At 44.1% G+C, this 24,702-nt stretch overlaps 1 protein-coding gene across 3 annotated transcripts in view; it reads left to right on the forward strand.

Annotated features, from left to right (window-relative positions):
• Positions 1-24,702, forward strand: part of CNTN4 (contactin 4) — a 258,279-nt gene that overhangs the window by 170,527 nt on the left and 63,050 nt on the right. For all 3 annotated transcript variants that reach the window (XM_046900033.1, XM_414435.8, XM_025154515.3), the window contains exons 6-7: positions 2,934-3,029; positions 19,488-19,691. In XM_046900033.1, coding sequence (XP_046755989.1) covers positions 2,934-3,029; positions 19,488-19,691 — 300 coding nt within the window. The remainder of the gene's footprint in view (positions 1-2,933; positions 3,030-19,487; positions 19,692-24,702) is intronic.

Below are 24,702 nucleotides of genomic sequence, written 5' to 3' on the forward strand. Positions count from 1 at the left end.
GGAAATTCAGCTGTGCCAAATTTCAGTGCAATATTTTGCACCCATTTGAGCAGAAGCTTGTAGAAAATGTTTTTGCCCATTTGGCACAGCATGTGAGAGCAGAAGAACCTCTTGAATCAGCTCATCACTAATTTGTACGCTTTGCAGCCATTCAGCAATACGGATGCAGCTCCTAAATTCTCAGGAAAGGTTGTGTAGCAAGATGGTGTTTAAATGAAGCTTCTTATTAATAACGTCTTTAAGACGTAATGATATTATTATTGTTAATTCGTGTTACTATTTAGGTATTGCACAAATAAATTTTAAGTGTGAAGGTGTCAGAATCATCAGCCCAATCAGTTTGATGAGACATTAGCCTTTTTATAATTACCTTAATCTTGCTATTTCTCTCAGAGCCCGTTTCTAAGCACATGCATGAGGCTTTCCAGAATTGACAGTTGACTTAAAAAACTCAATAGTTTGCACTGGGAATGGTAATGATGAATGCTCTGCTTTGTTTGCTGCCTCACATTGATTTTGACCATTCTTCCATCGTTTCCTAGTTGATCATCCAAGCAGACTGCTCTTGGTAGCAATCCTTTCCTTTTCCAGTCATAAACATATGGCTGTTTTGTCAACAAATTGGGTTATTTCCACCCCACAGAAAAAATAAGAGGACAAAGTCTGCGTTTAAACAATCGAGTTGTGCACTTTCTCTCCACGCTGTTGTAATCAGGAGTTGCTGGATCACCAAAGTGGCTGTTCCTTACGATGGGTAATGAAAGGCCTCTCCCATTCCCTCCCTGGTGATTAACTGAAGCATTCCCCGGAGTGCTCTTCAAGTGGGTTTAACCATGCAGGCTGAGAGCTGATGCAATTTCTCTTTCTTACCTTCTAAAGCAGGCCGGTGTATGGCTGTTGTAGAATTCTGAACTGAAAACAGAATTCAGTGCAAGCTCTGAAATGTTCTGTGTGTGCATATATGTATGAATGGGTATGCATGTGGCATAATGGATTGTGCAAAGGCAGAGGAAGAGATCTATCTAACACTATCTAACATATAGAAGATATATATAAGCTGTATAACCATACAAAGGATCTTTCATATTATATATTATTTAAGACTCAGAAATTGTTATTCTGTTTTCTTCCATATCTGTAGACTACATCAGAAATGACTTTATTCTTACTACATGTGACCTTTAGTCTTGGTGAGGATCACTGCATCCATATCTCTCTACTTAGAGTTTGAGCAAACACATGCAGACTTCCTGCTAAATTGGCACCCAGATTAAATTTGGATCAATTTTGAACTCACGCCCAATTTTGAACCTTTTGTGTGCACCCATTTTGCTCAAGTTCAAAAAATCTTAGAATCACAGAGTCAATAAAGTTGGAAAAGACTTCTAAGATCATCCAGTCCAACCACCAACCCATCCCACCATGTCCACAAAGTTGTTTGATTTTCCAGCAGAGCTGGCTGATGCAAATGGCAGCATGACCTTAGTTTGGTTCTGTCTGTGAGCTGGAGCAGAAGGCAGGCAGGTCTGTAACTGTTTAGTTCAGACTGTCTCTGTTTTCACAGTAATAGTGAGTTTTTTTTATGCATGCATCATCTTTTTAAAATCAACTGAAATGCAAATTGTAAAACTGGAGTGGATCCCTGAAATGATGAAACTTAGAGCACAGTGTATGCCAGACCTGTGCTGCAGATCTACTGATGCCTACTAGCACTGTGAGAAAATTCCTGCTTGTTGTTTCCAATGTAGTTCCCTTTTTGCCTGTATGTTGTCCTCAATTTGACTCCAGCAGGATGTGTCCACAAGCAGGGCTCTCAGCATAACAAGAACCCCTGATCTGCTTGACCACCCAGCTCTCACAAGTCTGATTTGTATTTATTTTCACTATTAATTTACTATGGTGAGAATGAAGATCTGCTGTCAGGAGGGGCCGTGGTTTCAGTGGGTACCACAGGGGCATCCTCAGCTGCAGCTCAGACTGCTCCGAGGTGATGACCTGCATGCTCATCTGTCTGAAATGAAGCAGTGATTTCTCCCAATTTCTTTCCTTATGTATGCACAGTAGTGCTTCCAAAAACCGTTTTCAACAGGGGATAAAAATCAAGGCTTGATTTTTTTTGCCCTTTTAACATTTGAATGATGTTCCTGCTAATTCTTGCTGTTAAATATTTATCGCTCATGTTTCTTCTGGTTCCTAACTGCACTGACGACAGGTTTGCAGTCACCAAACCACGGTTCAGCCACACTGAGAGCTGAAGTAATGGAAATTGATATGCAAGGGACTGTTAAAGGGCTGCTGAAGCGACTCTGTGTGTTGTCCTCCTGCAGCAGCCGATGGTGCTGCTCAGTGCCTGGTGCTGAGCTCATGCAGCATCACCTCCTAGCAAGTCTCTTGAATTCAGCGAGCAAGGCAGGAGGGAGCTGCTTTGCTGCAGCATGTGGCCCCTGGAGGAGAGTAAAGGGAGAGAGGTGGAAGGAGGAATGGAATTTAATTAAAGCACCGTGTGGCTAACATAGTTATTAATGAGAGACTTCCTTATGGGAAAGGAAGGGTTTCTGCACATGGGTTGCAAGGGCACAAGTAACAAGTTTCCTGTGGGGAAACAGAACTGGGTTAAGGCAGTAATTCTTAAATGTGTAAGAACTTTCTAGCAGCATTAGGGGTTGCTGGAGTTTTCTCCAGGAATTTTTTCTGCCCTGAGTAAATCGACACTTTGTCCTCTTCCCATCTTACAGCTTTGGGAACATTTTCTGATCCTTTTGCTACTTCAGCAGCAGGCTGCTGCTGCTCTGTAGCCCACCCAGTTCCACAAACCTTTCATGTAAACTGATGCTCACTTTGTTTCCTGGTCATGCAGCAGAATCCTAATAAACCTTCTGTCCTTCCTGTTAGAAAAAGACAATTCCCTTTAATTGAGTTATTTCTCTTGACAGATCTCGAGAACTTCAAGACCAGAGTAAGAAGCACAGTGTCCGTCCGCCAGGGCCAGGGCATGGTGCTGCTGTGTGGACCACCGCCACACTCCGGAGGTAAGGCAGGCTGCTTCTCTTGCTTTCAGGATGCAGTGGCAACGTGAGAGGTTTTCATTCTCAGGATATGCTTCAGAAGGTTCAGAGAACAGCTCTGTGGTAGTGCCTGCCTGAAGGGTTGGTACTAAGGGGTTGTGTTGAGCAAAGAAACTGGGAGATCCCTAGTTGGGTATGGGTGCAGGGAAAGATCTTAGATGCACTGTATCCAAGTATGTGCATAGGAGACGAGCTGAGGCAAACCAGAGCAGTATGTGGATACGGAGAAGACATGGCTGAGACCTTGTGGAACTTTCAAAGCCTTTTAACATGTGACCTGTGTGTATCTTCTGAAAAATAGTCTGGAGATTGTTGACACAGCTACTTCTGTGCATGATCTTCTCAGTATTATTTTAATTTCTAAGACACTTGTTGCCTGTGTTTTTTAATCCTGGATGCTCAGCTGCTCTTAGCAATTATCTTGGCCTCATATCATTTATTTCTGGAAAGACAGTACGTGCTCTTCCTACTGTTTTTATGTGAGGGAGTAGCAAAGCAGTGATACAGGAGAGGAGGAAATACCGTGACAGCAAATCATATATTTGCAACCTTCTACTCTAAATTGCCATAAGGTTTTAAGTATATCACAAGGGCTGTATTATGTTCTTCATGTACCTTCTGAATGGTAACACCAAGAGACTGCAATAGCTGCTGCATGTGCATACCCTAAAATGACGTGTTCTGAGAGTTCGTGATGTCTGTCTGGTGCCATTCTTTGCCAGGAGCCAACAGCACAAATATCAGTGTTGGTAGCAAGGAGGTTTGTGAGGATGTTGTTTCCATGACCCTAAGGAAGACAGCATTTTCTCACTGGTGTGTGTGGCCTGTGACCACCAACCAGCACTCAGCAAGCAGCCGTTGTGTTGGGAGGGATTTTGGTACATGGCTGGCATGTGGTCATCTTTCAGTCATCATATTTCACGTTTCTGCGTCGCTTTTAAAGGAATTTCCAATCATGCTTTGACATCTGCCTGTCCTTTCAATCCCTGCTCGCCAGCTGGATGAGAATTGCCCAACAGCATCTTAGGGTGACGGGGAGGTGACAGGAGGTGCATGTTTCCGGTGCCCAGAAAGACAGGAAAGTGAAGGGCAGTTATTTCCTTCTGTTGTTTGGATGGGAGATGCCTTCCTACATGGCCACATTCTACTGTCTGCTCTATTACAGCTAGTAAATTATCTTAATTGTATCAAGCCAGATCCACAATTAGTCTAAATTGATACTATTGCAGTGTTGTAACCAAGCTGGGCTGCTGTACGCCGGTGGTGGTTTTCTGGTTTGCATAGAAAGTGTTTTGTGGAAAGTCAGAATAGTTCCAGGTAATGGAGAGTGAGACCCTTGTTCTGCAGGAATTAATCTTCTCTCTGGAAATAATTTCATTTTCTTTTCCTTCCTCCTCCTCCTTCCTCCCAAGGTTAGAAATAACGATGAGTTTTAGAAGTCACAACTGCAATGTTAATGCTTTTCAATCATGTGCATTGCGCTCCGTATGTCTCCCAGTGTAATAGAAACTATTTGGTCTCTAGCAGTTACTGCACAATTACCACAGCTATCTCCTGTTCCAGCTCTGGGCAGATGGAGCTTCATAAGAGAATATCAGATGTCGCTGGGAACGAACTGCGTATCGGAAAATCGCAGTGTTTCATTGGCAGCTCCCATCCCAGGGGTCTGAGGCAGTGTTTGCAAAGCAGAGCTGCAGAGATCAGCTCCTGCCCGTGCCTCCCCATGCTGCCTCTGAGTGCGGCTTTGCAATGATTCGACGTTGTGGTGCAGCAGTCAGGTTAGAAGTGAGGAGTGATGCACCGAGCTGAAAGTGTGAGTGGCATGAAGGTGGAGGGAACACAATTAATTATTTTGGAATTTGATTATGACAGCAAAGCTAACTTCATCATCCTTCCAGAAGTGCCTGGGGACATTCGTGGCCAGCGCAGAAGCACAGGACTGTCTGGGGAAGAATTCTACGTGATGGCTTTTTCTCACGTTTTTACTCTAGCTTCTGTTCTGCATTTAAAATTACATATGAAAAAATAACAGTAAAAGAGCAGGCAGAACAGTTCAGCTGGAAGGTGGCCGTTGCTTTCATTGAGGGTATTCAGGAGAATGGAAGAAGCCTGAAAAGAACAAGAAGCCAAGGCCTGGCCTGTTGCTGAGCACTGAGTGTAGGTTATCCCTCTGGGTACCAGAGGTGCAGGCACAACAATTCCCTCCTGATGGGAGAAATTCCCAGTTGTGTGTGGGGGATCAGCTGCAGTTTTCCCTCAGTTTTGGGGTTGCAGTGCTCAGGGCTGCCCTTATCTGTGCAAATTCAGTAATAGAAATCTGCTAGAAGAGAATCATTCCTTGTCCACTGCTGTGTTGTTGGTCATTTTGGTCTTAAAAATGCACTGTTGTACTAAAATATGTCTGCTTCCAGGCCTTCATCCTTCTGGCTATAATTCACTGCTTGGAAATATCCATTTTTAAAGAGCTGGTGGTTTAAAGTGGAGTTCTGTTGGCCTACATACATTAGTTGTTGAGAGGTTTTTTCTTCATAATGATGCCAAATATAAAGCTTCCTATTAGTCCGGTGTTAGTAGGAATTCATCCTGAAAATAAGTCCAGATAGTCAACAAGTATTTCCACCATCATAAAGTGGAGTGCAAACGGCTTGTGAGGACAGCTTGGGCATCTCCATGAATTGCCCCAGTTTTTATTGTAATACAACTTGGAGGCTCAACATATGAATCTGGGCTGCCCTCCTCCCCTCTCCCTTAGGACAAAACGAGTTGTGCATTGCAGTAGGTTTCCAGCAGGGAGCCGCTGTGCTGTCAGGTTGGTGCGTCCTGGTGTTACACTGTGTTAAGCAGCACAATGATGTAAGTGCCTCCTATGATGAAGTGCTTGCTGAGTGCTGGAAATTTGGAAAATAAATGTTTATCTGGAGCTCAGGAAGTTGCTGAGCTGAAAAAGAACAAATGCAAATCAAACATTTGCTTCGGACATAATTCCTCCTTTTGGAGCCTGAGCCCCTGAAGCCCATCCTGCTGCACTGATGGCACCTTGCCCAGTTTAAGTTTTTAATTGCTTTTCTCCCCTTCTCTACTTGTTCTCTTGCTCTAAAGTGTAAGAAATAGTAGAAAAATGCCTGCCTGTGCTGTTAGTATCTGTCTGAAATAGTTATCTGGAGCACGTAGGATTCTCCCTCATTCTTTTCACTGCTTTTTAAGTCAAAACTTAACGATGGTCATGTGTCAGCCAGTCTGTGAACCTCTATGGAAATGTAATGCTGTGGGAATGTGGCATGTGGTGCACGTATAACAGCATGATGAGCAGTGGGAGAAGTGTAAGCAGAAGAAAAGATGATTGAAAGTCCTAAATGTGTTTGTTTAATTCCAGTTTGGCTTCAGTGAGCGTTCATTGTGTATGTGATCCAGAGATTATTTGTGATAAAGCACAGGATTGAACCCAGGGTTTGAATAAGAGCGCAGATCTCTTTGTGGAAGGGCTGCAGGAGTACTCTCACCCACATGGTTTCCTTCTGGAAATGAGCTCTGTTGCAGCTGAGGATGACCTCCCCTGAAACATCATGAAACTTTTCCAGCCCTTATGGGGCTGCAGCCACACTGGGATCCCAATGGCAGCTGCTGCACACTACAGCAGCATTTGCTAGGCACTTCTACCTGGCAGTGCTTATTAAGTGCTTAAATCACATGCAGGAACAGTTTTGGAAATGTGAGGAACATCAGAAAGTTTTCGTGACTGTTTCAATGAGCCCTACGTATGGTATCTCAGCATTCCTCGGGATGAGCTGTGTGATTTGGGTGCCATAAAAACAATGCTATATTGCTTTATGTTCTCAAAGCTCTCCTAGATCAATACTCCCTGCTGCCTCTCTTCCCAAGAGCTGCATGAATAATTGATCTGGGGGCTTTGCTAGCTAAAATGAAAACAAATATACAGAACATAAGTTGGGTTTGTCCAAAGAGTTTCATTCCATATTAAGCCTTTTTATTACATTTAGGTATATTTAGAAACAGTGAAGCGTTTTGAAATGTCAGATAGGCTATTTACTTTTAGAGCTGTTGGTGAAAACATTTTTACTTTGTTTGGATTTTGGCTTGGGCTTTTTATGACACTGTTAATCAAATTTTGCAAGATACATGGATTGGGAAGATAAGAGTAGAAACATAGAGCGCCCTCACCCCTTCCCAGCCCAGCCCCAAAAATATGCATACAGCACAAAGTAAAGCAAGTTCTGTCTTGTGTTTCTCAGGGCTCTAAACAAAAGTCTGTAGGGAATGAGCCCAGGGATTATCTGGAGGTCACTGTGCTGTTGACTTGATCTCCAAAATATAAACGATCGAAACATTTTTTATGCCAAATAGCTGTTTTTGTTAAAGTGTATGGGAACTGAGTTACTGAGCTGCAACTTCTGTTGGATTCATTTGGTGTCCAGGGCAGGGTTCATTAATGTTTTAACTACAGTTTTCAACTTCCTTCTGTCGTCCTTGGTGTTTCATTGTGATACTAAAGCAAAAGTCATAGGAAGGTGTACAGGTTTCACGTGGCCATTAGTAGAGCATCCATAAACATGCAAAAGGCCAAGTTTGTAAATCCAGCCCTAAAACCCATCCTGTCCCTGCCTGTGGGGAGATAATGAATTTGGCTTTGGGGCTTTTCTTCACTTTTTATTTCCCTTCCCTAGATTTTCTTATCTTTATGAAAGATCTGTATACCCAACACTCTCATGACATCTGCCTTCCTGCCCTTGTGAGAAAATCCCATAGAATAAAAGATTTCAAATTTCCAGGCGTGGTGGGAAATGATGGATGTACGTGGAGAAGTGTCTCTGCATTATTCAGCTATTTAAAGGTTGTGTTCTCTTTGCATTCTCCAGAGGCACGGTGCATTCTGAGGTCTGCCGTTCCGTAGCCTGTACCACCACATCTGTTGCTTTTTTCCTCACTCAATTTATCTCAGTAATCTATGGAAGAAACGAATTGTCTGATAGCTTCTTTGGATGGCTTAAATATGCTTATAGTGTTTGAATGTGCCCTATAAACTCACTGATGTTTCTCCAGGATGCCCTATGCCCCTGCCCACGTGCCTACGGCCACTGAAGATGGTGCTCCATGAGTGGCCTTCTCCCAGCACAGTTCTGGTCCCAAATCCCAGGTCCTTCTGTGCCATCATTTGTTTTTGTAGAAAAGCCCTAGACAGAACTGCTTGGTTTTGAAGGTATTTGTCGTTATTATCACACAAAAACAAAACCCAGAGGAAAAGTTGTCCATCTCTTTGCAGCACCCGTTTTCTAGATGTGCTTCTGGACGTCCGTCTCCCCCAAAGAGGAGGGGATTTATTAAGGTTCAGTTGTTCAAATGCTATTACTGCTGTTGGAAATGCACCCGTGTGTAGTCTCTGTCTGTGAGCCGAAATGTTGACAGAGAGTTATTTTCACATCTTCTCATATAATGGATGTGTTCAGGCTTTTCCTGCTCTCTCCTGCCTTTTTCCCCCGGTAGCTGAGAGAACTTTTAGTTCTGTTGCACAGCTTAATCGAGTAGAACTAACGAAATTTTAGCATTTGACAGAAGAGATGGCAATTCTGATTTCATCTCAATCTCAGCCTTTCATGCTGTATGGTAGGTAGTGAAGTGTAGACACCAGGCATGTTTTCAGAAAGCACTTTGCTGATTACAGTGGTGCTAAGACCACTTCTGTGCTCTGCAGAAAAAAATGATTAGTGCCTGCCTTCTCCTCTGCTCACATTTTCTCTCCTTTTATCTTTTTTTTTTTTTTCTTTTTAAGCAACGATGGGCACTTTGAGGGCTGGAACCAGTGGAAATGTTTGGGTTCTAAGTATGGCTGATGGGATTTTCAGCCATTCCCATGCCATCACTGCAGCAGTGTATGGGGGCCTTCCCCTCGAGCAGGTAGAGTTGTTGGTAATATTCTCCACTGCTGCCCTTAGAGTCAACATTAAGCAAAGCTGACGTCAAAGCTCTGAAAAACATTTAAGCAGTACGCCTTGAAAAAACAATGAAATGAGGAAAAAAAGGTATATATTAACCACAAACAGACAAAGAGGCCAAGGACGTTACCATCTCATGTCTGCCTGACTGCAGCTGATGATTTCGTTGCATCCAAGCAGTGCTGGCCTGCTGTGCAGCATCTATGCCAATGAGAAATGCTGGATGCTGTGGGTCTAAGCACATGTTTATGTGAGTGTTAAATCAGCTTCTCAGTGCTGGATCCTTCTCTTATGACACATTCCCATTAAGGTGATATCCTTAGAGGAATGGAAATTTTGAATCGAACAGGTGCCATTGCTTTTCTGTATTTGTTGGAATGACAGTGCTTCTCCTGCCCTATTTGTTGCATGCCAGTTAACCTGGGGTGTTTCATGTCCCCATCCCACTTCATCACGCTAACCTAAGTGTTCAGCCTTTGCTTTCCTGCGGTTTCTTCCAGTGCAGCATGCTCAGGGGTTTGTAAAGATGTACCTCTTGTACTTCTTCTAAATGCTCAGAGCTGTTCTCTTGCCTTCTGCCAAGCAGACTGCCATAATACCCCACTTCTTCCTTCTTGAGGCATTAATAGTTTCTCTTCTTTCATTCCTATCTTAATGTCCTTATAAACCTTTGCTGCTTGGTTGAATTTGGTTCCGATTAGCAAGAAGTTAATTTAGAGAGGAGTATCTCACAGGCAGATAGGCAATGTGGTTATAAAAGTTCCATTTCTCCAGGAAACCAAGCAAAAAATCTGCAAAGCTGGTGGCAAGTGTTGATTCACTGCTTTAACTCTTTCTCAAAATGCCACACGGTCATTGAGCAACCTTCATGGGCTGCTATACAAAGGTTGAAGCCAAAAACGGGAGCAGGTAAAGCAGTCCCTTGTGGCTGCAGAAGAAAGGATAGAAGTATTAGCATTAGTACAGAGCAGTGGAGGTCCTGGCTTGTTTGAGACCACCCAGCAGTGGTGGGGGAGCAGTGCTGAAGTAGAATTGTGTTCCCCGCTGGCTGAGGCTCAGCCCACAAGTGTCTTTCTTGGAACAGGAGAAAAAACTAAATAGAGGCAAGATCCAGGTGTTGGTCATTGGAGAGTGAGCAGTGGAGATATGCTGGAAGTGAAAAGGAGTGCAAAGCAATCAAGAACCACAAAAGGAAGACTGAAAAAGGTTGTTTGGCTTAACTGGTGCGTATCTTGGACCTTAAAGTGGCACCTGGTCCATGTCGTTTCATATATGTAAGGTACCATCAAACGTGCTTTGAGGGCAAACAGTGCAGCACTGAAAATACCTGACTATTCTAAGAGGAGAAGTTGATTAATAGCGACCACCAGCCACGTGTCCCCATGCAGCAGTTGAATTTGTATGTCCAAATAAATGCTAGCATTTAAAAGCAAGTATGCTGCTGTGCTCTAAAGCCTCCAAGTGACCAGAAAATGATGTCCCCACAGCTGCCTGTTCTGAGCAGCATCAGCGTGCACCTCTGAGGCAGGATCCCCCTGCCACTGAAGGGGAGTAACCCTGCTGTAAGCTGTGCTGGCTCTCAGCAGCCTGGCAGCACTTCTGGACAGAGCAGCATTATCTGTTGCTCTCCTCTCTGCAGCAGCGTAGCAGTGAGCGTGGAGCTGCAGGAGAGCAGCGTGCTTTGTGCAGGGCTCCACGTGCTGAGGGTTATTGCAGCTCAGGAATAGAAGTTTCATTAAACTTAGATCCAGGCATATGGAACTCATTTAAATAAGAAGTGATTGAGAGTTGTAGCTTCCATTCAGAGTGCATCTCCCATGATTTATTTTTTACTTTACACCACGGTCAGCATTTAAATTATTAAAAGTAGGAAGAGCTTCTCAAGGGATAGGAGTGGATGAAATTAAAATTAATCTGACATGATCCTTTCTCTAAAGCTGCTGACTCAGCATGTGTACAGGTGTATCAACATATTTAGTGGTAAGAGAGCAAGATAAATTATTCCCAAATTTGGACGAGGGAAATGTGCTTTTGTAACTCACTTACAACTCTTTATTTTCTGCCTGCACAAAAGACTGATATTTCTGACATAATGAACATACAGGTATTGTTTTAATTGGGTGATTTATGAAATCAGAACTACTTCCAACAACAGATGCCAAACACGTTTTGGATTTGTGCTTCCCTAGGAGCCTGGCTGTGTGACACCACAGTGCCTGTGCCTGCCTGCAATCTGCCCTGCTTCAGCAGGACTGGGACTGGTGAGCAGGAATTGCAGAATAAGTCACAGCTGAGGACAGAATTTCACACAAGCATTCAGACCCCAGTTTTCATCTGACATACATCATTTATTCACCTTCAGTGTCAGCAGAGCTACTTCACTTCCTGGCCGGGAAGGGTTCTGACTGTAACTTTGTGATGTAATTTTAAATGAGACGGCAGATTTCCTTATGGTTTTGCTGTGTGTTTGTGCCCCTGCTGGACTGGGACTGTCTCAGGGTGGGCAGTGAGGTGAGATGGCCAGTGCTTGTAACCCGTGTAGAGAGAAGGCTCATCTTTCCAGTACAGACCTTGGAAATAATAAGGATCGTGACATTAATGGATTTTTTTCTTTATCAGTGGCAGCTCGTGACATGTTTAAAAAGAGATAATCTGCAAGCTAGTCACGTGGTGCATTCCCCTGTTATATTGCTTTTGCTCCTAAATGAAGATTGAAGTGGTATTGGAAAGGGTAGGGTAGACAGAGGCTGCCTAAAGAGTGAAATCTGTCATCTGACAGAGTTCAGTCAATAGGCATTTATCCAAAGTCCTAACGTCTTGTGATCTCCATGCAAAATAAATTAAGGATCTGAGGACGGCTCCCAGGCTCTTCTAACCATTTTGCCACAACCCTTACTCTCCTCACCCCACTGTGAATGGCCACTGGCACCACACTCATAGGGTCAGCCAGGGTCTGACCTTCTCTCACCTCCCTTGGGATGCTCATAACAGAAAGCATGCCCTCAGCATCAGCACTGCATCTCTAATTCTGCAGTCGGATTTGAGTTTCCAGATCTCTGAATACGACTACTGCTCCACGTAACGCAGAAGTCCTGCACTCCTTCCTGCTGAGGTGTTGTTTTGTAGCTGAAAAATGAATCAGGTTATTGGTTTGAGCATTTTCTCTTATCTGATGCATACGTCTCAATGTGCAGCCATGATGTTGCTTTCAACTGGTGTATGTCAAAAGGCTGTCTGTGTGTAAACAGTGTTTTTTTTCCTGTGTCATGTGGAGGAGTGGTGTGGCATTATGTGTGGAGGTATCTGTGCAGTGATCTGCCCTAGAGGACACACTGCCCACCCTCCCTGCTTGGCCAAATGTTTCAGCCTTGCAGCTGATTGCAATATTAATTCACTGCAGTTACAAAATGCTCCACAACCAACTTTGTTTTTCGAAAGGTTTGATCTAATCTGTTAAAGCTACAGTAAGAGGCTGATCAAAGGTACTGAAGGCTGGTATTAAAGGATTAACTAGGTCACATTGAAATATGTTTTAAAATAAGCCCAGGGACCTTTAGCTTTACTGAAGCAAGTGCACAAAAAAAAGGAAGATTTTTAGGCTAACTCTCCCTGACTTTTAACAGAAAACAAACTGATGGATTAAATCTGCGAGTCATTCCCTAAGGTGATACCTGCAGCACTCCGTGTAGAACAAGCTGGGGAAGTACAAGCAATGATTGAATCTCGCAGCTCAGAAATACAGTGCAGAATTAACATGCAGTGTGTCATTTATGCACGTGCTCAGCTTACAGCGTACTTATTCTCGTTTGATGTTAGCCCATAAGTAACTAATAGCTTCAGTCGGTCCCCCTGTGTCTTTTGTTTTGGCTCTCCCTCCTTTCCCTTCGCTGCTGACTGTATCTATCACAGAGGTGCTTTGTTGGTTCCCCTGTGTTCCTTCGTGGGGATGCTGATGCTGTTCTGTGGAACGTATCGAGCTATTATTATTGTGGGCTTCTTTTAACCTACATCTCCTCATTGAGATCAGCTTACAAACAGGGTGAGCATCATGAAGCTCTGTGCATTGCTTGGTGGGAGAAATGTGAAATCATCTGGAGTTAAATGAGGTGACCAAGCATGCAACATGTAGGTGTGAAGCCTGGGCAGGCTTCTCTGGTTGTTGTTAAATGCACAGTAAGGTTCCCCCAGAACAGCATGGCTCTTTGGACAATTGCAGTTTGAGTTCGTTTGGGGGTTTCTTTCTTTCAGGCAAGACCAGGCTAAGCTGTACATTACTGTAAGACAATTTAGGAGGTTTGTCAGACAAAGCCTGTCACCCTTTATGGCAGATTGCTGTAGGTGAGGGATGGTGTCCGCTGCCCGTCAGGCCTTTTTGAAGTAGGTTTGTTTATTTAGCTGTGGTAAATGCAGTAGCACGAGACTCTCCACAACATTTTCCATTCAGTCATAGATAAAGGCTGCTGCTGATTTCTCTCCCCAGGGGAATTTCAAGTTAGAAATTTGTCACAGTCCCAAAAGGCACGGTGCGGTACTCATTAACGGTTACAGTGCCACGCGGGTGGCGTAGCCAGCCATCAAGTGGGGCTGGAGGCTGTTAGGGAGAGATAAGCCAGGCCAATTATGTGCAGCCATCAAATATTTAACTATTTTAGATACTGACAAATGGAGATGCAGCAGATGCAGGTGATTACTGATTGGGCTTCAGGTGATGAGGACCTCTCACCTTTTTTATTACTCTCATGTGGAGCTCCATGTCCTGGGTGGGCATGGAGTCATGGGGCCAGGAAGCAAGCACAGCCCTGAATGCATTGCAGATGGCTGTGAGGATGAGTCTGCCACAAAACTTGGCCAGTTGGTGCATTTTCCTCATTTGTGCTTCTGATTCATTAATGTGTGTGACATCGATTTGTGTGTTTGCATTGTTTGTGACTAGAGGGATGGCAAACACTGATAATGGGCATTGGAAATTGCACTCACTGCATGCATTTTCATGCATGAGTGTATACAGTATATCCCGCTCCTGCTACCATAAACCAGTGCCAATACGCACAGGGGCACAGTTATGTTTGCAGGAGTTACTGCCTCAAAGTGGGGAAGGACTGCTTGCTTGGTGCAGAGATGACAGCAGTGCAACCTGCAGCATCACCCCATTCTCTTCCAGTGCATTATGCCCTGCTAGACCTTGTGGGGAAGTTACACAGTGTCGGTGTTGGAGGTTTTAAGAAAAGCTTTGAAAAACCACAGAGATGCTGTAGTTATGATTGATCTCCATCTCAGGATGGAGAGATGACCTCTCAGTCTGCCCATCACCTTCTTTGGCTTCACGTCTTCATAACAGTTCCCACCTCATTAACCCCCTTACCTCACTGCTTTACACCCTCTTGGATCTGACTGTTCCTGGATTCGTGTCTGATTGGTTTCCAGGAGTGTGTTGTTGTGTGGCAGTGTCCTTTCCTGTAGCTGCCGCATGCTAACACAATCTCAAGTGGAACACCTAAATAGCAAAGCATTCTTCTGGTTATCCTACAGATGTTTCCTAATGTGCCTCAGAAAGGCTTTTCACTTTCTACAGAGCTGCTGGGAACAACGACAGGTCTCAGTAAAGTTATAGCTGTTCCTTAAACAATGTGGGTAAATACTCCATTACAGATGATTCTGCTTTCTTTGTCAAAGACCACATCATCATCATCGGCCCTAATTGACCAGCAGTGCTTTTGTACTTTCCTAAGCTAAATTCTGAACATGGATTCACTCATATTAAGGGTATATTTTCCTGCTCTATCTGCAAGGATAGTTCATATCTTCGTTTGCCAACGGTTGACTGTTGAGTAGCGCTATTGTCAGTTTTAGTACAGGTGACTGTTTAGCAAAAAATATCTTATTAACTTGAGATGAATCTTGTTCATTATTCATGACTCTTTTTATTAAAATGTGCAGTTGTGGCCCAGAAGCAGTACTGCTACCTGGCTGCCCCGGAGCACGAAGCTGAGGGGAGTGCTATCGAGCAGTGTTTGCACCCAGATTGATGCCTTTAAATTATGCGGCAATTATTTAAGAAGAGAAGATAAAAAAAAATTGATCCAAAGTGCTGGCAGGGCAATGAAATGGGCTGTAGGCTCACAAAAGAAATGTGTACAATGCATAATTCATGCAGCTCTACTATTATAATAAAACCATGAAGGAGGAAAAACTGCCCAAAACTCCAGGCATGACGCTGTGGTTGCAGACAAACTGGTATGGGTGGAAAGGAGCACTGGGGGTTGGGTAGGGCCAAGTGCATGGTAAGTAATGCCAGGAGTTCATCTTTCCCTGACAGTCCTTTGTCTTCTCTTTCCCTCTGCATGCTCATGCAAACAGCTGTAGTGCATTAAGCCTCCCGGTCAGCTCGTGTTATTCAGGGCTAAGGACTTTGATTAAGCAATCAAATCCCAGTGATGTTTGAAGTTACGAACGTCCCCTACAAGCAGTCAGCAAAATTTAGTGAGGAAAGAATACCAAATGAATTCACAGGACATTCATCAGGTATTCAGTTGGACTTTATCATTGCCTAAATTTACTGTCACTATCAAAACAATCTGTTAGTACCACTTGAGAGAAATTTAAACACCAAGAAATGCAAGCAGTTGGAGCAAAAACAGAAGAAAAGCTGTAAATTGTCCTCCAAAAATCATTCTGTTGTGAGGTTTATATGCTGTCACTATCAGCAGATGCAGTTTGCACTCCAGCCATGCGCAGAGCACAACCCCAGAGCACGGATCCCATATGGTTAACTGCCATGCTTGGCTTATGGAGCAAGACCAAGAGAAGTGCAAACCTAACTCAGAGTGTGTTCACCACACCTGGGGCTCAGTTGTCCTTAGGGATAGCATAGCAGGATGATCCTCACCTTTCATTTTGGAATATCTCAAAATGATGCACTAATATGCTGTATTGCTACCATTATAGCTTGGGTTGCTTGGGACTGTTATGCAGGGAAGGGATTCTTCATTTTCTTAATTTCACATCTGTTTCTTGCAATGTGGAACAAAGTAGAATTTTTACACATTACGGGAATTGCTGCTGAGCTTTTGTTTCACATTGAGTAACAGTTCCCGCCTGTCTGACTTGAAAGTGACATAGTAGGTGATAATATATAAATTATAGGAGCTGTTAATGACAGGATTAATCTCTGTAACTTTCAGTAAGGCGTATAAAAACTAATAGTGTATTGTACCACACTGTTCTTATTAAAAATGATAAAATATCCCTTTTTTTTTTTTGGCAAATATTAATTTCAAAATACCATTCTCCCATTCAGCTTTATGGTAACTGTAATCCTAATGTTTTAATTGCTTTTCCCACAGTAGCTACAGAGGCCTTTTTAAGTGGCAGCCCTGCCTTTATGGAAAAGACTAAACATATATATTAAGAGTTTCTTGTAGTAAAAGGCAAAAGCAAGACAAAGACAAAACAGAACTGTAGGATCACCAAGGCTGGAAAAGACCTCCAAGATCATCCAGTCCAACTGTCCACCTACAGCCAGTGTTTCCCCATAGGCTGTGTCCCTTAGTACAACATCTGAATGTTTCTTGAGCACCTCCGTGGACGGTGACCCCACCACTCCCTGGGCCTACTAATGGAACAGTCTCCAAATTAAAAAGCAGAAGTTTTTGTAATAAGTTCCTGAAATATGTAGAGTATAGAAAGCATAATGTGTGATTAGAACCATGAATTGCTTGTTACCATGTGTTCTTTGTGCTGAAAGAGTGCTTGTCTGTAACTTGGTAAGCGTTTCCATCACCCGCAGCCACAGGAGCTATCTCAGGCTGTATTCTGAGTGTCTGTTTACACAGATCTTACAAATTGCCTATGGGATGTGAACTGTCTATCACTTCCAGAGCAATTAGTATCTGAAACCTTATCAAAAGAAATCCGTCAAGTTTGAAAAGCCATAAATATTGCACTAGGATCTCTAAGGAAATCAAAGTGAGTTTGATACAGTATTTATTTACATGTTGCCACACAAGCAAATGCACTTACAGAGACTCCAGTCTGTCTTGTTTCCTGTGCTTTATACTCCATCAGTCCCATGTTATTTTAGCAAGACAATTATCCAGTTGTTTTAGATATTCTATAGCAGTAATGGACTGCTCCAAGTATGTAAGGCTGAGTAATTCAGGCAGGTGCATCTTTGTGCAATGTTTTGTTTTAATGAAAGGAAGGAAGAACTTTATTATCTCCAGCATTTGGATTTGGAGTTCCTTACTTTTATGTAGAGAAATCAGTATTGCCTGAAGATGCCTTTTGGAGAGGTTTTGACCGTTCACACTCTATAGAGGTAGGTCCCCTTTTGTGCCTTTGGTGTTGGAAGAATCCCTGGTGGTTTCTGTTTTGGTGCTCTCTTTGGTCAGACCTCCTTACTCCTACGTAACTTCACATCTGCTTTCTTCTCTCCCGTGTCCAGCCTCACATTTCTCAGATGGCACATGTACTCAAGACTTGTAACTAATGTCTTGAGTTTCAGCTACAGTCTTGAGTCTAACTAACCTCTGGTGAGGTGGAGGTCAGCCTGTTCTCCCATGTGACTATCAACAGGACTAGAAGGAATGGCCTCAAGATGCGCCAGGGGAGGTTCAAGTTGGATACTAGGAGAAGTTTCTTCTCCAAAAGAGCAATCAGGTGCTGGAATGGGCTGCCTAGAGAGTGGTGGAGTCACTGGGGATGTTCACAAAGCCTTTAGATTTGGTACTAAGGGAGGTGGTTTAGTGGAGAAATACTGGTGGTAGGTGGATGGTTGGACTGGATGACCATGGAGGTCTTCTGCTGCCTTGGTGGTTCTATGATTCTAGAACAGAGCCTAGGAAAAGCTACTGCAGCCCTCTTAAGAATGAAATGACTGCCTTGAGAATGAAGGCAGATGGGCTCTTCATTGCTCTCACCAGCAGAGAGGCAAGAACTACTTAAGCTAAAAGTGTCTTTAGCCCAGAAGCACATGGATATAGCCTAGTAATAAAAATATTTCATTTGGAAATCAGTGGGTTCTAAGCAATTAAAGCAAAACCAACTTCCACTGGGAAAGCAGGAGCCGAAAACCTTGGTGTTTCTGGGTTGTCTGTGAATGGGAGCATACAACATCCTGAGGAAGGGCGGGGTAGGACAGGGATTGCTGATGTAGGAAAACCCTCCCAGTCTTGTGCTTTGAAGAAGAGCACCTGGTTGATTTAGCATTTCTCAGTCAATGCAAAACATTACAAAGTTTGGGAGGCTTTTGTGGATCCGTGCGGTGTGGAGGTTTGCTCAGCTTTAAGTGCCTCTGTGTGCTCCAGAGCAGGGATGTTTATTTGCTGTTATTGGGTGCTTCTGGGGGAACTAGGTAATTCTTCACCAAAAATAAATTAAAAACAGAAAAAAGAAAAGAGATAATAAACTACCAGCAGTAAATAATAAGCCAACTGAGAAGTGCTACCTTGTTTGCTCTGAGTATCCTCTTGGCATCAGCGTGACGTTACTTATAATTGGATGCACGTGTGTAAATATGGTGATTAGATATTCCCACGTAAACATAATTATCATAACTTCCTAAAAGTCCAAGTAGGCACTTTATAACCCTGTTGTTAAAAATAAATAAATAAAAGCCGACAAACTGCATTCAACCTCTTGTGTGTGTAAACAGTGGAACGTGAGGGCAGAATATTATATTTTCCAGAATACCTAATGGTAGTGGAGGTCAATTACAGTTACGACTCATTAGAGTATTAAACTAAGAATTTGCTTCTTAGTGTAATTACTGTTGCCTTAGAAAACTACAACGATCTTCACATGAGTTCGTCAAGCATTTCTAGTGGGTTTGCATATTAGTCTTAGGCAAATATAATAGGGTTATATTGCATTAACCTCACTTACAAACTGCAGCCACTTGCAGTGTGTCTCTCTGTTACTTCTTAAGGCCCAACCAACTTCTAAGGATGCCTTATAAAATGCAGTGTTTTCTAATTAGACACATAGAAGATTACAGCTGCTTAATTAGTGTTTGGAATTTTTTGCTGATTCTGAAATTCCAGATGAACGGAATGTGTAGTGTATGATATCACAGCTTGGCAGATCCTCCTCCAAACTCTCTTAAAATGAAAAATAACTAAGAAAGAAGAAAAAAAGTCACAAGTCAGGAAGGCTGAAATGTCTGTGACAGAAGTGGAATTGCTATAAAATACGTTGTGCTCTTGATTGATTGGAAGAACTCTAAGGAACATTTCAAGAGATCTGAGGTCTACATGCACTCTCAGAAGTGTCCTATGGGGAAATTTCTGGCCATAAAGATGAGAACTTGCAGAATGTTTGCTATTCAATCATTTTGTGGGCTGTGTTGTATCTGTGTTCCCTAAGCGAGGGGAGCAGGGTGAAAATCATTTTCGGGGCTCTCGTTGAGGTTTGGGCTGGAGCTCCACATCAGCCAAGGGTTGGCTGTCACCAGCACTGATGGTCCCTATGCTTCCAGAGCTCACCTACGCCTGGATCTTCAATGAGTACCCATCGTTCGTGCACCAGGACAACCGCCGCTTCGTCTCCCAGGAGACAGGCAACCTGTACATCGCCAAGGTGGAAGCTTCTGACGTGGGCAACTACACGTGTGTGGTGACCAACACGGTGACCAACAGCCGGGTCCTGGGCCCGCCAACCCCACTTATCCTCAGGAACGACGGTAGGACTTGTTTGGGTTTCTTTGGCCTTTAATATTTCCACGTTAGAATAAAGGAAGAGATTTTCCCCTTCACAGAGCTTTGTGAGACCCGTGGTTTAGCTATTGGTTCGGCATCCTTCACACGGGTGGGTTTTGTGATGCTGTGGCCAAGGTTGCTATTTCCACCGTTGGAAACTTTCATAAAACAGATCTTAGAGTTTGGCTATGCTGTAGTTCTGTTCATTTTATGCAGCCCAAAAGTGTACAAAAGCACTTTGTTGTTTCGGTAACTGTTAGTTCAGGCTGTCTTTCCCAGCAGAATTCGTGCTATTTTTAGTAGTCTGTGGAATAATACTAAAAAAAAAATAAAATGAAAAGAGACCAAAAGAGGATTTCTAAATTTATACAGGCAATTGATTTGTATCACAGTCATTTCTAAGGAGATAAGAAAAATAAATTTGCATGTTAATTTGAAGCGTCTGTTTAAAGGCTAGCATTTAGGACATTCATCCAGAAATAGAAATGTATTATTAGAAACTTCTTTTAGAAGAAGATCCGTTGTCACCTAGTGGTATTTCACAAAGATTCCTTCTGTGTAGGGCAGGGATGTGGTGCTGCCAGCTGCAGCCGTTCATCTGTGATAAGAGAGGTCCCACGGTGGGGTGTTGGATGGGCTGGGATGATGGGCAGAGCTCCTGTTGTGCTGGGCAGGGTGAGGACAGCTGCTCTTCTGTGCCTCAGATCCGCTCCCCTTACACCACACCTCTGCAAATGCAGTGGTTTAAGTGGCAGCAAACGTGGCCCTCTGAGTCCAGCCTAAGTCATCACACCAGCTGCTCTGAGGGAAGCAATTCCATCCGGCTGAAACTAAGACGGTGTGAAGGATAGGGAGGAGTATTTAAATTCATCTCATGTTAACATTTTCAGTGCTGAACGAGAAATGGTTGTAGGTATTAAAGGGACAAGGTTTTTTTGCAAGCCTTACCTAGCGGATGGCGCTTCCAGTTGTCAAAACTGAGCTCAGTGTCTGCTCTGTTTCTGAAGCAGAGGGTAATGCTGTGATGATTGGTAGTCATCCTGATTGTCAAGTGCATTGCCAAGGGCTCTACCCCAGCGCATCGCTCCTCTGCACGCACTCAGCTTTATTTACAGAGACCAATTGCCTTCCCGAGGTAATTCGCAGGAATGTTCTCTGATTCCTTTGATGTGCACTCTGCTGTTTATTATAGATATGAAACTTTAATTGAACCTCTGAGGAGATCTGGAATGCATTCCTGAGTTAAACAGCAAAGGTGCTGTAATGTCTGTAGAGCCATGGATGACAGCAATCAAAAGTAGAACGTGTGTTTTGAAATAGGAGCGCACTACTATTAGACACAAACTTCATTTTAAAGATCTGCAAGGCTCAGTTTTTCACTCCACGTAGAGCAACCCTATAAGATCTGAATAGTGCACAGTGTCATGCTTGGAAAGAGAAATTACATATGGTAGTCTGAATGTGGGAACAAGAGGGATGAGTGAAACACGAGGCACGTGGTGCTGCCACTGGCAAATGTGTCGTGTTTATCTTTTGTAGTCCTATTTGGCATGTCCAGCAATATATGCTATTGGCTTTACAATACTATGTCATTAAATCAGTACCCTCAGAGGCTGGTTCATCAGCAGTTAGTGTTTCAGTTTCATTTAACTTCAATTAGTGAATTTAATGGGGAAAGAAAGCTTAATGTGCCTCCCTGGATTAATGTAAGTCGTTGACCTACTCCCCCCACGTGGGACCCCTGCGCAGCTCCAGAGGGGGATCCCAGGGGGGCCTCCAGTGCTGAGACCCTCAGCCTGGGCTGGGGCTGCTGACCACCTCCAGTGAACCCTGCATCAAAGAGATTGGCATTACATGTGTTGGAGGCACCGCCTGACTGGCTTTGTTCTGAAATACACGCCGTGAATTCTCAAAGAGCCTTCACAGAAATCTCTGAAATTTGTTTTGCTCAAAAATCATAGCTGGGTGTTTGCTCTGTGGCCAAAGCTCCAGCCCTGCCTCCTCCCCCCCCAATCCCCCCTTCCCTCTCCCTCCAGCCCAGCAGCTGCTGCCCACCCTGGGCTGCTGTGCAGCATTCCCTGTGCTGGGATCACTGCCTGAACCCCACCAAGGTTTTTCCACCTTTCTTCTTCAACATATTGCAGTAATTTTTCTAGGCTCAGCCACAAGTCAGTTAAGCTTTGTATGCTGAATACCTGCCATCTTAGTCATGGTTATTTTACTTACATGATCATTCTAGAAAAAGAGCTTTTCAGCATGTTTTTAAAGCACAGCTTGCTTTACCATAGCAGGCTTCTGAGAAGCAAGCTGCAAAAGGGAAAGATGCAGGAATACAGCATAAGACCTGACCCGATGGGCAGACTGCATTCCCTCCCTGTGCCTTTATGCTTCTCTTTATGCTTGTTCTCACTGGTGGAGCTCTGGAGTTACAGGTCTGCTGTTGTCTGCAGAGCTGTTTAGCGACCAGAGCTGCAGGAATCAGGCTCCCCTCCTACTGTGCGCACTATTTGCTATCCCCAGAAAGCTCTTCTTCCCTGGAATAACTTCCTCCCTTAAGGAAGCCTACAAACAGGAGGGGAGTCAACTCTTTACAGGGATAGATAATGGCAGGACAAGGGAAAATAGTTTTAAGTTGAGGGAGGGAAGATCTAGGATGGATATCAGGGGAAAGTTTTTAACCAAGAGAGTGGTGAGATGCTGGAACAGCTGCCCAGAGAGGCTGTGGATGCCCTGTCCCTGTAGATGTTCAGGGCCAGGCTGGATGGGACCCTGGGCAGCCTCTGTCTAGTATGAGATATGGAGGTTGGCAGCCCTGCCTGTGACAGGGGGGTTGGAGCTTGATGATCCTTGAGGTCCCTTCCAACCCAAGCCATTCTATGATTCTATGAGATGAATACCCCAGAGTGCTCCAGGAAGGGCAGTGGAGCACATTGTGCCATGCCTCTGGTAGTCCAAGCTCTCTGTCCCAACAACACGTGATGTCCTGGGGATAGGTAAGATGGACAGTGCAGCAGGTACTGGGAAATGGATCGATTTTCACCTGTTCCTCTTAAAAATTCCCTCCCACAAATGCATGGAATTGCTCCTCATTTTAATACTTTTCTATAGCTAGATGGATATCTGATAGTGAGGACACTTGGTGGATAAAAGCATTCCCTGGGAAGGATAAGTACAATGTCATGTCAGTGCAGCAGTCCCCAAAACTGCACATCTGTGGTTTGGGGTTTGTCCCCTTGAAAAGCACACACATGCTCCCACACAGGGCTTTGGGAATGATGCAATTAAGGGTGTTTGGGAATGGCACTGGTTTAAGATGCAACGTGTGGAGGAGAGCAGAGGTGTGGGCTGCTCAGCTGTGCTACCCATCTCCTAGCTCTGCCTCCTGCAGCACAGAAGTGGCTTGCTGCACTATTTCCATGCTGGGCAATGTAACAAAGAGCCAAATGCATGTGACACCCAAAGGCTGAGAGTGACCCCAAAGCCTGAAGGCATCCATCAGGAGCACAGCTCTCAGTGCAGCTGAGACAGAACGGGGACCTGTGAGTGCCAAGCAGCTGCCTGGCACCTCTCTGCTGCAGTCCCAGTGCCGCAGCAGCCCTTCTGCAGTGCTCCACTTCTTCTCTTTAAAATGCACTTTGGATTTTTACATCAAAATTAAAGCAGTAATAGTGGAAAAGAGCTGCAATAGACCTGGAATGAAATTACCGTCAGCAGCAGCTGTATGGGCCAATTAAACTTTAACATTTCACAGGTGTTGTCAGGAAATGCATATCCTCAGACAAATGAGTTTGCTTCTGAATTCCTGGGACTTTCATCCAAAAGCACGTTTTTAAGCCTTGAAACTGGGAGAAAAATATGAAATCCTCTGAACTGCAAACGCATACAGCATCTGATGTGTCATGACACTGAAAGCATCCTCCAAGCTACAAACCCAGGCTCTATTTTAGTCTTTTATTTTCTCCCTTATTCTTTCCACCTGCAATGCTAAGTTAGATGTTAACTCAGCCAGGAACAGCAGGAAAAGATAAGGACTGTCTGTGTGAAAAAACAGCTTGGTTGGTATTGAGGTATCTCCAGTGCACCCATGTTTTTCCTCTAAGGTAGGGAAGCCAGAGCTTGATGTACACCCAGTGTCACCAGGGGGCTGGCTGGGGCTGTGATGGGATCCTGGTGGTTTTTCCAGGTGCAGATGCTGGTATTAAAGTGGGGAGTGTTTGCAGTAATGCTGTTAAACCACTGAGTTCCTCAGTGTAAGAGAAAGGAGAGGGTCTGCCCTACAGCCCTTCAGCAGTCTGCCTTGGCTTTGTCCCCTCAGGGTCACAGCTTTCCAAGGTAAGGCAGTCTGAAGAACAAAGAAAGAGAAGGCAAAAAAAAAAAGGATTTTCTTTCCCTCCCATTCCTCATTGCCTCATCTGTCAGGTGAAGAATGTATTAATAATACATTCTGCCTTAATTTCCTAAATAGCCCGCTAGTGTCAAATGATACTTCACAGCCTACTTTTCATAAGGGGACCAAATGGCTGCTTTAGGAGTGAAGAAGAAAGAATTGCTCCCGTTGCTTTTGCTTTTTAGGGACTGGATTAAGCATTGGCATGCAGACTGCTCCTGTGAGCACCTCCCGTGTTCTTCTTTGAGGTGCCTCTCAGCTCAGTGCCAATGGAGCCCCATGGTGGGTTGGGGGGGCTGCATCCTCCCCCAAACAGAGTACAAGGGAGCTCTGCTTGGAGAGGGCGGTGGCTGGAGGTGTTTGGTTCCTCAAGGAAGTCCTCACCGAGCAGTGCAAGGCAGTGAGGAGCCTGGCTGCATCTGGCCAGGCTGGCACAGAATGTGTATCTGTTGTGGGATGCCGACCCCGACCTCCATGGTTCGTCCCCTGCCAGATCTGTGGCACTGTAGAATATGGAAATGCTCTCTGGGGAAAAGATCTCAGTAAATTTTAATATCAGCAAAAGAGCTGCGTTGTTTGCAAACATTGACTCATGCAGCCCTGTCCGA

The sequence above is a fragment of the Gallus gallus genome, chromosome 12 (genome assembly GCF_016699485.2).
Source record: "Gallus gallus isolate bGalGal1 chromosome 12, bGalGal1.mat.broiler.GRCg7b, whole genome shotgun sequence".
Lineage (NCBI taxonomy): Eukaryota > Metazoa > Chordata > Aves > Galliformes > Phasianidae > Gallus > Gallus gallus.